Raw genomic sequence first — 12,865 nt, 5'->3', positions numbered from 1 at the left:
CTCGCGGCCTGGGGCTCGCCCCTCAGTCCTTCCTGGGCCGGGGTGCAGACAAGGGGCTGGGAAGGGAGCTGGCGGGTTCTCCCGGCTCGAAGGGCCCCCGTCACCCCACCCCCATCCGTGTTACCTCACCGTCCACAGCCTCCCCCCGCCCCCATAATTGGCCTTGCAATTGGATGCCAAAGAGCCCAGAGTTGAGGGGGAGCCAAGCTTTGAGCCTAGCTAGGTCTCTCAGAGCGACCCAACACCCCCTTTTTGCCCTTGCCTCTACGTCCGTGTCTCCTGCCCCACCCCACTCCACGACTGAGGGCCCTGGGGGTCCCCAAACACGCCCCCACTTCTAGCTCTTCTCCCTCCCCAACCCCCAAAAATAAAACTCAGGGACCAACATCTGCTTCCTTTGCACTTGCTCCGTCGACCCCTCCCCCCCTCATTGGAGGGGCTTCCGTGGGGGAGCAGGCGGGGTTGGGGGCCCTAATGTTTGACAGTATTAGCAAGGAGAGGGCTGGCCCCTGCCCCCTGAGAGGTGGGACTGGTGGGGGGGAAGCTCAGCCGGGGCTCAGCTGAGCCCCTTCCTTCCAGGGACCCGACGATCCCCTCCCAGCGTGGGGAGACGCTTCCTAATCGTGGTGGGGAGGGGAGCGAGGAATGGGAAGGGGGTTGGGGAGAGGACCCTTCCGGAAGTCCCGAATTCCAGCCAGTTTATTCCTAAACTTCCCCCCATCATACCCCTCCCCTTTTTGTACTGCAATAATACTGTATTATAAGCTTGCACTATCCCCCGACCCCGGCCAGCGTAAGCATGCACGAAAAACTCAAAACCACACACACACACACACACACACACACGGGACGCTTTTTTTTTTCTTCCTCTCTCTCTCCGGGGTGCGTCCTCAGTGTACATAGCGGCGTCAGGGGGCCCTGGGCCCGGGTGGGAAAGCATGCACTGAGCCCCCGCCCCTAGACTGCGAGTACTGTACAAATCCAACACTTGAAACCGACACGCACACGCGCGGCGCCGCCACGGGGGTGGGACACGGACACGCACCCACGCGCACACGGCCGCGCACGGGCGGGGGTGGGGGCGCCCCGCCGTCACGCGTCGCTGTGCGAGGGATCTTGTGCCTTTTTAAGTCCCTGTATGTTAATGCAGACAATCCGGAGAGCTTGTGTACTACCAAATCCTGATTAAAGACGCCTTCCAGGAACCAGCGCCTCGCCTGCTTTCTTTTCATCCTTCTTCCTAACCCACCACTCGATGGGCGGAGGGCGGGGACCCTTGTGTGTGGGGTCCCGACTCCAAATTGCCAACTTGCTGGAGGAGGGATGGGAAGTAGGGTGGTGGGCACCTAGATCTGTTCTCTGTGGATCTCTATTGAAGCCGTGTGTGTGTGTGTGTGTGTGTGTGTGTGTGTGTGTGTGTGTACAAGTGCGCGTGGTGGGAAAGAGGCCCTGTGAAGGGACCCTGCGAGCCTTTCCCTGCCCCTCTGTTCTGATGGGGGATCTGAGATAGCTCTGGCCTGGGGGAGAATGGTCTGGGGATCAGCCAGAGAGCGGATTGTGCAGAGCCTGGGGGTGGGGGGGGTGCTGTCCCCAGGCCACACTTTACTCCTTGGGGCCTAAAGTAAGTGTGGGGGCAGAAGAAGGGCAAGCTACAGCTGCATTTCTTGACCCCTGGAGCATTTAGAATGTTCCCATGCTGTCAGCTCCTTGCCCAGGGCAGGTGAGGATGGGTTGGGGACACTGAGATCTGGGAGTCAGGTGTGCGAAGATCTGTAAAGACCTAGGGCCGCAACAGCCGCCTTCTCTGGTCATCTTAGTCCTTCCACCCAGATGACTGTCAATGGCCAGTGTGCCAGAGTGGGTGGCACTCCTGGGTGTGGGGTGGAGGAGCAGAGGGAGGGCTCCTGGCTTGGCAGATGTGGTTTGAGAGTGCAGACCCAGACAGACAGACAGGTGAGAAATCTGGGAGAGGTGGTGGTGGGCAGAGGGGGCTGCACTGCTGACTTCTCCTGTTTTCCTGTGGGGCAATGATGGCAATTGGGGGCTCCCCTGGGGAGGAGGAGAGATGGGAAGGGTGCTCGGGGTGGCTGCTGAGGGAGCAGGAAGGGGCGCACTGCTGTGAGAGGCTTGCTGGGGAGGGGGAAGGGATCAGGGCCCATCCTCCAGCTTTGGTCACTCAGCAGCCCCCCTTCTTTGACCTTGGGACTGTGGGCCTAAGTGCAGTGTGCAGTGTCTGGGCTTGGCCAGGGTCCAAGCAGGAGAGTCGCTCTCTGTACTCTGTCTGGGGAATGGGGCTATGCAGACTAACCCGCCCCTGGTGTCTGGTGTCACTGGTGTCAGACAAGTCAAGGCTGAGGAGAGCCGGGTTGGGGTGGCTGGGAAAGATCAGAGGCTGGTCCATCCACCTCCCTCCACTTTCCCTGCTGACTGGAGTAAACATGGACTTGGCTGGGCTCTGAAGTTGGTGAGGCCACAGCCTTTGGGTCTGGGCTCAGCGGAGGCAAGGCGAGGGCTAGGGCTTTCCTTCTCTCTGAGGGTCTCAGCTCCAGTGGCCTGCCTCCCCTCCTCTATGATTCACCCCTACCGCATCCGCCTTTGGCCAAACCCCAGCAGAATCACCAGGGAGCTTTTAAACAGAGATTTCTGGGCCTCCTCTTGGACCTACAGAATCTGGGCGCAGGGGGAGTAAGACTCAGGGCTCTGTGGGTGTAAAAAGCACCCCCAGATAATGCTGCGCCAAGCCAAGCTGGAGAACCACAATAAGCAAATTTGAATCATAAAGGGTCGCTGCTCTGGGAAGGGAGTAGGAAGCTGTGAGTTCCCCCAGGCCCTGATTTCCCCTTGCTGACACCCAGTACACTTGTTGCCTTCTGAGCTGGAATGGGAGGGCGTCACTGGTGTCCCCCTCCCGTGGTGTTTGCAAGCCTACTGGACCAAGCACGCAGAGGCCATCTAAGGATCACTGGCTGAATGAATGAGCACAGGATGGCCCCGGGGGAATGACTGAATATTTGCTGGGCACGGGCATTCAGAAGAGGCTGGGAGAGGGTGAAGGAGGACTTCCCACTCTCCGAGGAGGGAGGACCTTGAGCCCAGGCCTGCCCTCCCCAACAAGGAGCCAGATGGGGAGGGGTGGAGGGATTCTGAAAGGGAAAACCCAGCAGGTCCAGGTGCCCGTGGGTTTGTCAGTGATACTTAGGGCAAAGCTGTCCCCACTCTGAGGTTCATGGCTTTTCCTGCTAAAGGGCACAGGGTCCCGGGTTCCCTGCATGGGAAGGTGGGAGGCCAATGAGGTGATGGAAAGAGTTTGGGGTTCCGAGCCACCTTGGTCGATGTGCTTTGTGAAGTGGGCGTGCTTCTCTCCAGGCTGTGTCCTAATCTAACCTTGTCACTGCTGCCTGATTTCGGTTCTCATTCCCCCTCCCGCGTAACAGAAGGGGAGGGCTTTGAGAGGGTTCCAGCTATGATCATCTAACAAGGACACTGTGAGCGGAGGGTCCGTCCTATGGAGGATGGGGCTTTTCTAAAGAGATCCAGGGCCTGGCCAGAGAAAAAGGTAGTTCTGCCAGGGATACTCAAAGTGTCAGAGATGGGACAGGAAAATAGGCAGAGGTGCTGGGTGGGATGCATCTGGTGTTGGGTGGGTGAGTTCTGAGCTGGATAGGGAGGGAGACATGATCAGAGCTCCGTGTCTGTCTGTAGCACCTACACCACAGTCACGACTCACCCAGGATCTCACGGCACCCCCTCCACCTCTGCCTAGTCATCTTTGGCCTTACTGTTGGTAACTAAACATGGCAGAGGGCCCCAGCACACGGCCTGGCACAGAACCAGGGCTTAATGTTTGCTGAATGAATGAATGAATGAAGAATGAAGGGTGTAGAAAAAGAGAACAATTACTGGGGACTTCCGGCCTGGATGTGAAGAAGATAAAGCTCTAAGGAAGTCCTCTGCCTGGCTCAGACAGGGTGGGCAAGGGTCCTGTCTGGGGTCTGATGCTACCCCATCTTGCACCCCCCCACCCTTATCACATCCTCCTGCATGGTCTGATCATGAGAAAGATCATGGCAGTTGAGGAAGAGAGAAGTCGCAGCCTTGGGCAGATCCTCAGCTGTGGGGACTCCTGCCTTCCCCTCCACCCGCCTTTGGGCTGTTTGCACAGAGACCTCAGCTGAAAGAGCCCCTCCTTTTCTCACCACTCTCTCTGCCATGAGTGTGGCGTCCAGGCATTGCTGGGGCTGGAGAGGGAAGCAGTGATCTCTAAAGCAGAGGAGCAGGGCAAAGGGGCGGGAAGCAGGGTGGGAGGGAGCTGACATTTATTGAGCAACTGCTATATGCCAGACCCATTGCTTGTCTGACCTCATTTATGATCACAACCTCTGTGGAGTGCGCATTATCCCAATTTCATTCCCCCCCCTTTTTTTGGTCAAATGTAGTGGTTTTTTTTTTTTTTCAGTTAATTAACATATAGTGTATTATCGGTTTCAGAGGTAGAAGTCAGTGATTCATCAGTCTTACATAACACCCAGTTCTCATTCCATCACGTGCCCTCCTTAATGCCCATCACTCCATTGCCCCATCGCCCACCCCCTCCCCTCCAGCAACGCCCAGTTTGTTTCCTATGATTGAGTCTCTTATGTTTGGTTTGTCTCCCTCTCTGGTTTCGTCTTATTTTATTTTCCCCTCCTTTCCCCTATGATCCTCTGTTTTGTTTCTTAAATTCCACATATGAGGGAGATCATATGATAATTGTCTTTCTCTGACTTATTCCGCTTAGCGTAATACTCTCTAGTTCCATCCATGTCATCGCAAACCCATTTCATTTCCTAATAGAGAGACGGCTATACTCTGTGAAAACAAGGACCACATCTGTCTTGTTCGATACATGATCTGCAGTTTCACAGCCTCTACCACGGTGGCCAGGACAATAGACATTCCAGGACTTCTTCTAGAAAGAAAGAAAGAAAAAAAAGAAAGAAAGGAAAGGAAAGGAAAGGCCAGGCCCTTAAGTGGTTCAGTGAAGTGTCTCTAGAGGAAGGATGTGGGAAAACAAGTAGGAAGGAGGGTGACGATGCCTGCTTGGCTGGTGGACAGGAAGGTTTTCGGGAAGGCTGGTTGAGCTCAGTCCTGGAGGAAGGACAGGTATTTGTCATGTGAATAGAGGGAGTGACAGGGACCCCAGTCAGAGGGATAGACAGCAGTGTGAGAAGCTTCAAGCACTTAGGGAACTGCCGGGGGCATCAGCATGGCAAGCGCCCAGGGCAGGGATCCCAGGGCTCTGCTAGAAGTGAGGGCAGAGCAGAAGGGAGGAGCCAGACCACAGGGGCGGGTCAGCATTGCCATGTGCCAAACCAAGAATTGGAACTGTCCCCCGAGGACTGTGGGGGCTACTGTAGGCTACTGCATGTTTGAAGCAGAGAGATAGGATCAGCTTTAAGTTTCAGGAAGATTACTCTAGCAGCTGTAAGAAGGATAGTGGGCAGTGCGGGCGGGAGAAAACAGGTCAGTGGCTGGGAGAGCCCCAGGCAGAATAGGGCGGTGCCCCTGGAGCTGAGGCAGCAGCCGCAGATGTTGAAGAATACTCAGCAGGACTCCCTGCAAGTCTGCATGGCACCTGCAGGTGTTAGAGGTGTCAGATCTCTGGGCCTTCTGATCTGGATGGGCTGTGTTTAGGAAGACAAGGTCCAGCATGTTCAGATAGGCCAACAAAGCACTGGACGCCGTCAGCACCATCCCGACCTGAAACAAAGCGGTGTCAGCCCTGATGAGGCCTGGTGCACTGGGGGGTGCCTGGAGTTGTGCATGTGCGTGTGTGTGTTGACTAGGGCAGAGCTGGAGAAGATGCAAGCACTGAGGTCCTGACAGGGTGTTCAGGCCTTTCTAGTCTGGAAGGAAGGCGGTTAAGGGGAGACGTGGCAGGAGTCCAGAAAGCTAAGAACAGGCCATCACATTGCCAAGGGCTCAGCCCAAAGCTTCAGAAGGGGAAAACTTAATCAAGTGGACAGAAACTGCCCTTCATAAGCTGGCTGCGGATTCCCGGATGAGGTGTGCACTCAACACACACTCAGAGAGGGCTAGACAATTCCTGACTGACAGGCCGGAAAGGGGCAGGAGGGAAGGGGGGGCTGGAGCTCCAGGGGCGCCCAGACTGCATTTGGGGGTGTGGAGAACAGCCGAACTTGGACCTGGTCCTGCATAGGCTCTGATGGCCCTGGTGGCCAGCTCCCTGGCTGCAGAGAAGCCGTGTCCTGACCCGGATGCTTGCTGCTCCTCTTTGGGCCTGGTTTCCTCCTCTGTCAAAGGGAGAGTTGATCTACATGGTGGCTCTGACGCCTTGCAGCTGTCATTGTCTTCTATTGACTGAACTAGAGCTGGCTCTGGGGAGGAGAGGGAGGGAGATGGGAAGGAGATGGGAGACAGGAGACAGAGAAACCTCAGGGGAACTGGAGCGTGCACACACTCCTTCCTCAGAGATTTCCTGAGCACTCACTATGTGCCAGGGACCCTTCTAGGCCTTGGGGGATAGAGCAATGGACAAAACAGACCCAGTGCCCATCCTCACAGAGCACACACTCTGGTGCATGCGCCTGGGCACATGGGCCTCCCGGCTTGTGGGTGCAGTCCCCATGCCGTTGGGCCCCGTAGGGCGGGTGATGTCAGCGAGTCCCTGTGTGTGCCCCTTGCAGGTGTTCTCCGTGGCGCCCCCGTTTGAGGTCAACGGTCTCCCGCGAGCTGTGCCTCTGAGCCTGCCCTACCAGGACTTCAAGAAAGACCTCTCTGATTACCGAGAACGGGCTCGGTTGCTCAACAGGGTCCGGAGGGTGGGCTTCTCCCACATGCTGCTCACCACCCCCCAGGTCCCACTGGCAACGGTTCAGCCTCAAACTAACGGGAAGGAGGAAGAGGAAGAGGAGGAAGAAGAAGAGGAGGAGGAAGAGGAGGAAGAGGAGGAGGAGGAAGACGAGGAGGAGGAGGAGGAGGAGGAAGAGGAAGACGAGGGGGAGGAGGAGGGGGAGGGGGAGGAGGAGGAAGGGGAGGAGGGGGAGGAGGCAGTGGCTCTAGGGGAGGTGCTGGGGCCTCGAAGCGGCTCTAGCAGTGACGGGAGTGAAAGGAGCACGGACCGGAGTCAGGAGGGTGCCCCATCCACGCTGCTGGCTGATGACCAGAAGGAGTCCAGGGGCCGGGCCTCCATGGCCGACGGGGACCTGGAGCCCGAGGAGGGCTCCAAAACGCTGGTGCTCGTCTCCCCTGGTGACATGAAGAAGTCGCCTGTCACTGCCGACCTGGCCCCCGACCCTGACCTGGGCACTCTGGCTGCCCTCACTCCTCAGCAAGAGCGGCCCCAGCCCACTGGCAGCCAGCTGGACGTGTCTGAGCCGGGTACCCTGTCCTCTGTCCTCAAGTCTGAGCCCAAGCCCCCTGGACCCGGGACAGGGCCAGGGGCTGGGGCAGTGACCACAGGGGCAGGAGGAGTGGCAGTCACCTCCTCACCCTTCACCAAAGTTGAGAGGACCTTTGTGCACATTGCAGAGAAAACCCACCTCAATGTCATGTCTTCCGGTGGACAAGCCTCCCGGCCTGAGGAGCTGGGCGCTGGGGGTGAGCTGGGCCTGGAGGCGCCCTCTGATGGGAGAGCTGTGGAGGAGGGGGACTCCGTGCCCCTGGAGAATGGCATCGCCCAGGCAGGGCTGGAGAGCTGTGCTCCGACTGGCCCCCCCGGGGACACCCCCTTGGAGGTGGCCACAGACTCACTGCTCAATGGCCCAGCCCTTGCCAACGGGCCGGCCCCAGCGTCCCCGCTGGAGCCAGGCCCCGAGAAACTGGCCACCATCTCCCCCAGCCGCCACGCCATGGCAGGCCCCCGCCCCAGGAGCCGGATCCCTGTCCTGCTGTCCGAGGAGGACACGGGCTCGGAACCCTCCGGCTCCCTGTCAGCCAGAGAGCGGTGGGGCAAGAGGGCCCGGCCACAGCAGGACCTGGCGAGGCTGGTGATGGAGAAGAGGCAGGGCCGCCTGCTGTTGCGGCTGGCCTCTGGGGCCTCGTCCTCCTCCAGCGAGGAGCAGCGCCGGGCCTCAGAGACACTCTCGGGCACGGGCTCCGAGGAGGACACGCCTGCCTCGGAGCCCGCTGCCCCCAGGAAGGTCGGGCGGGCTGCCGCCACCCGGAGCCGGATTCCCCGCCCTATCAGCATCCGCATGCCCACGCCCGCCGCGGCCCAGCAGCAGTCCACGGGCAGACCCCATGGCGCTGCCCCCGCCTCCGACACAGCCATCACCAGCAGGTGAGAAACGGCTGCCAGCCCTAGGGTGGGCAGAGGGTGACCACAGAAGGCCTCACCGGCTGGAGCTTCCCCGGAGCCAAGATCAGGGCCTAGTGAGGATGCAGGAGGGACCGTTGGCCACCCCTCCTCTTCACCACCTCCCCAACTAAGCACCTCTTCTGACTCAGGTTCCACCCCTGTCACTGGGCTCAAGGGAGTGGCTACAGTGCACATGTCTAGAGGGGTCGCCAGGGAGGCCAAGCTTGGGAAAGGTTAATGGGGGCCAGTGAGGCTCACACACAGCCTCTGGTGTGCCAGGAGGCATTTGAAGCCAAAGGATAAAGACCAGAGTCATTGGGAGAAAACGTTATTCATACCAGTGTAAACATGGGTATGTGATAGAGTAGAATGTAAAATCCATGAGAATTTTAAAGATGAAACAGGTCCAAGAAAGCCTGCAGCAGGCTCTCAGGTAGCAGCCCGGGAGTGTGTGGCCCCTAGAGGTTCTGCCCCGGAGGATGGAGCACCAGCCCTAGTTTACCCACCTGTGCCGTGGTCTCCACAGCCTCACCCAGCTCCGAAGACGCAGGGCTCCAGGGCTCAGTGATTCTGAAAATGTCTCTCCTTTTTTGTTTCTTTGCCCTCCTCTTTTCTCTTGCCTTCTGCCCGCCCCCCCCCCCCCCCCGCGCCCCGCTCCGTCCCGCAGGCTCCAGCTGCAGAAGCCTCCAGGGTCGGCCGTGGCTGCTGACCTCCGCCCCAAACAGCCCCCTGGCCGGGGTCCGGGTCCCGGGAGAGCCCCAGCCGGCACCAGGCCCCCCGCCCCGCGCAGTCCAGGCTCCTCCGCCTCCGCCGCGCCGCGCCACCCCAACGCGTCCCCCCGGAGCCAGTCCCTGTCCCGCAAGGAGAGCTCCTCCCCCTCGCACCAGGCCCGGCCCGCGGGGCCCCCGCCCCGGGGCGCCCCGCAGGCGCGGGCCCAGCCTGATGGCACCCCCTCCCCGGGGGGCCCCAAGAAAGGACCCAGAGGGAAACTCCAGACTCAGCGCGCAGCAACCAAAGGCCGGGCGGGGGTCGCGGAGGGCCGGGCCGGGGCCAGATAATGACGCGCGCGGCTTTCCGCGGCCCCCCACCCTCACCCCGGCCCCCCACCCGCAGCCGGCCACACTGAAACAGCTCCCAGCACAGCCTTACGCGCCTGACGCGCGCCACCCGCGGCCCCAGCTTCCCGCCTGCACCCGCGAGGACGCGTGCGGGCCCGGCCAGAGGGGGCCGCCGCGCTGCGGGGGGAGAGCCCGCCTCCCCGTCCTCCGCCCCCTCTCCGTGACCCCTGCCCTCCCCCTGCCGCCCTTCGGGTGGGGCAGGCTCACCCTCCGCCCCGGGGAAGGCTCAGCCACTTTTTCACCGAGGACTCCACTCATGGGGACGCCCCCCGCGCCCCACCCCCCGCCAGGCCGCTGCTACTCTCCGTGCTCCCCCAGGGACCTCTGCTTACACCTCCTGCGGCGCCTTTCCCTCCTCCCGGCCTTCTCCCAGCCCAAGCCCACCCACTCCTCCTTTCAGAAAGGCAGCCTCAAATTCCGGAAGTGGAAGCTTCAGCCTACCCCCCACCCCCCCAGGGGCCAACCCCACAATCTCCTGGGAGCTGTGGTGGTCCAAAAGCCCTCTTCTCAGCTGCCAGGCTGGGGTTAGGGAGCTGGGACCTAGGGGCCATTGGTCTACTCAGGTGTGAGGGGGCAGGTCTGACCAGCCCCAAAGTCAGCTCCATCCTGGACACCCCTGTGGGAGACAGTGGGCAGATGATTGGGGGGCTGCTCTCCTGCACCCCTAGGGTGCAAAGTCCTCCTCCCCCAAAATTTGGGTGGGTCCTCAGTGGGAACCATATTGTGTGTGTGGGCTGCCTTCCTGGGCACGTGTTTCCCAATGGGAAGTTGGAGGGGGGCTTTAAAAAAGGTTTCACCCCCTCCCTTGGCCTCCTGATCTAGCGCTCAGGACCCCTCACCACCAGGAATTCCTTCTTGCCATCTAACCTCAATCCTGCCTGCTGCAGTTTCAGCCGACTTCCCTCTCTCCTGAGTTCAGTGGAGGTGGAGAATGGCTGGTTTTCATCTTCTCTGCACTGGCCGTTTAGAGATTCAGGGACTCAGTTCAGGTCGGGTCACCCTTTCTGTCCTCCTGGGGGTGGAGAGAGGGCTGGATCAGACCATTATCCCCCCAGTGGGCAGAGAGAGCAGAAACAGGCAGACAGAGAGCTGGCCCCTGGACTCAAGGCAGAAAGGCCCTTCTAACTTCCAGATTGTGTGCTTGTGTGATGGGTCCGGCCCAAGTCCCCTTCTCCCCCAGCTAAGCCTTCAGCCTGTCCCCTCTTGTACTAACCCCAACCCATGCAGCTGAGCTGTCCCTGCAGAGGGTGAGGGCTGTGCTGCTCCATGAATGGAAATGGGGCTTCCTCCTGGGTCTGGCTCCTGCATGGCTCATCCCACCTCATCATGAGCCTCAACTGCCTCCGTCTGGGCCAAGCAGCACACTGGCTGCGGAAGGGACAGCCAACTCTATCTGGGACAGGTCCCCTACAGGCCTCCTCCATCCTCAGCACCCTCAGCCTCTTGTCCCCTGGCCTGGCCCCTCTGTTCTTCTCTGGTTCCCAGAGAGCAAGGCAAGGCAAACCGGGGAAGAGGAGGAAAGGCCCCGACATGCCCCAGTGGTCTGGCAGCATCCAGCCACCATCGCTTAGAAGGACGCCGGTGAGGAAGTTGGCTCTGGAAGCAGTCTGGTGGTGCCAGCTGAAGCCCCTCTTGGAGAGTCAGCAGGCTTGGGCAGCTGTTTCCACACCAAGGTGGTGGCTCCTCTGCAAACCAGCCCAGGGGAGGACTCCAGGGTGGACGGCCTTCGAGGTCCATCTCATGCTGACGCAGAAGCTCCCAGAACACTCAGGAAACCTCTCCGGACAGAGCCCTTTTTGTCAACTGAGACCCTCCCAAGGCCTCTACTGCCCTCTGGGTCCAGCAGAGGGGGTGGAAGAGGGGCCACTCCCTCCCACCTAGAGCTTCTCCGAATGACAATCAGCTCGTGCCAGGTGGGGACCAGGGCATGACCCCTGGTGCCCAGGTCCTGGGCCTGCTCCTTGCCACCAACCGAACCGTGAATGTAGGGCCCCCAGCTTCACCCCTGCCCCAGGACCAACAACACCCTGGTATGGTGTTGGGAGGAAAAGGGGGCCGCCTGAGAGAGCCCCAGACCTATCCCACCCCCAGCTTCACCCAGCACTGGAGCTGGGCAGAGACGCAAAACCCTGTCTGCTCTTGGGATTCCAGACCTCCCTAGGGCTCCCATCTGACCTCAGGCCTCTGCGTCATTGAATGTCACCAAGGTGGGGGAGGAGGGGAAGGGGTGAGTGTGGGAGGGGACCAGGGGACTGACTCTGCTCCTCTCCCCAGGAAGGATCCAGGGCAGAGGAAACCACACCTCCCAGTGTCCCCACCCCCAGCTGCAGCCTCTTCCCCCTCAAGCACCCATCCCTTCCACCAAGCCCTCCTGGTCCTGAACCCCTTCCCCGTAAAAGAGTGTCACACCACCACCTCCACCACCACTTCACCCTTCTAGCACTTCCTCATCGCCACAGCCTGTGTCATTGGCTCAGATGCAGGTCTGCTCACCCCCAGAACATGCCTCCCCTCCCAAGCCACACTGTGCACGAAGCGGGTGCAGGAGAAGGGTTGTGCCCCCGGTACATGGGCTCCCCCTTTCCCAGCCCCTCACTGGGGCCTGGCTCAGTCTTCTCAGCTCCGGGGATCAGCCCTGGCGGGCATGGAGTGGGGGGCAGGAAGATGCCCTCCCCCTCCCCCAGGGAAGCCACTGAAGAATGTTTACACGCCAAACAGAATGTAACACCCTCCCCCACCTTCTCCCAGTCACTGCATGGCCTCTGCCCATACCCTGCCCCTGCCCACCCCCACCCTGACACCCTGGAAGCCACTGTCATGATTAGATTGGGTCTTGGAAGGGAAGTAGCCATCACACCATTAAAAAGCCTGTGGACCTTTCGTTGTGTTGGCCTGGACTCTTCTTCCTTTGGGGAAGAGGGCAAAGCCCAGGTCCTAGGCCTGGGGGCGGGCAGGGGAGAAGAGTGCAGGTTGGTGGGCAAGTTGGGAGGGACTATCATGGAGGCAGGTTTTCTCTACAGAGATGGAAACAGAAGCTGAGGACAAGACAGATACAGGGTCACACCAGATGAAGAGGGCTGCCCTCTGTCTCTGACGGCAAAGCCTGCATGCTCTCAGCTCCCTGGCTGTCCCTCCAAGGGCCAGAGACTGAGTGCCCTAGCTTTGTGCCGGCTGAGAGGGAGGGAGGGAGGAAGGAAGAATTTTCATGGCCCTGAAGTTAACAGACACAAGTGAGTGTTCGGAAAATCATAAAGCTAAGCAGCTCACAGGCAAAGAGAAACAATGGTCATTATTCTGGCAACATCTATGGAAATTATAAATGAATGTAGCCTATGACCTAGCATCTCCACTTCTAGAAACGTATCCTATCATGGCTGTATAGACCTGCAAAATTCCATGTGTCCAAAGTTCCTCACTGCAGTATTCGGCACGGAACTCCACAAAGCCT

The 12,865-nt window shown here is 59.8% G+C and overlaps 1 protein-coding gene across 2 annotated transcripts in view; it reads left to right on the top strand.

The window, feature by feature from the left end:
* TTBK1 (tau tubulin kinase 1) overlaps nt 1-12,297 on the top strand; it is a 40,262-nt gene extending 27,965 nt beyond the window's left edge. The window contains exons 14-16 of one of the 2 annotated variants that reach the window (XR_003521577.2): nt 6,687-8,281; nt 8,967-11,330; nt 11,692-12,297. Coding sequence is in view for 1 of the 2 variants with exons in the window: in XM_027603034.2 (XP_027458835.1) it covers nt 6,687-8,281; nt 8,967-9,357 (1,986 nt within the window). In the remaining variant the exon portion in view is untranslated. Of the gene's footprint in view, nt 1-6,686; nt 8,282-8,966 lie in introns of both variants that reach the window. The other variant, XM_027603034.2, reaches the window with a different exon arrangement.
* The last annotated feature ends 568 nt before the right edge of the window (nt 12,298-12,865 follow it).

Source organism: Zalophus californianus, chromosome 7 (genome assembly GCF_009762305.2).
Source record: "Zalophus californianus isolate mZalCal1 chromosome 7, mZalCal1.pri.v2, whole genome shotgun sequence".
NCBI classification, from domain to species: domain Eukaryota; kingdom Metazoa; phylum Chordata; class Mammalia; order Carnivora; family Otariidae; genus Zalophus; species Zalophus californianus.
Note: the sequence above shows the minus strand (reverse complement) of the source record. Positions and strands in the feature narration are given on the sequence as shown.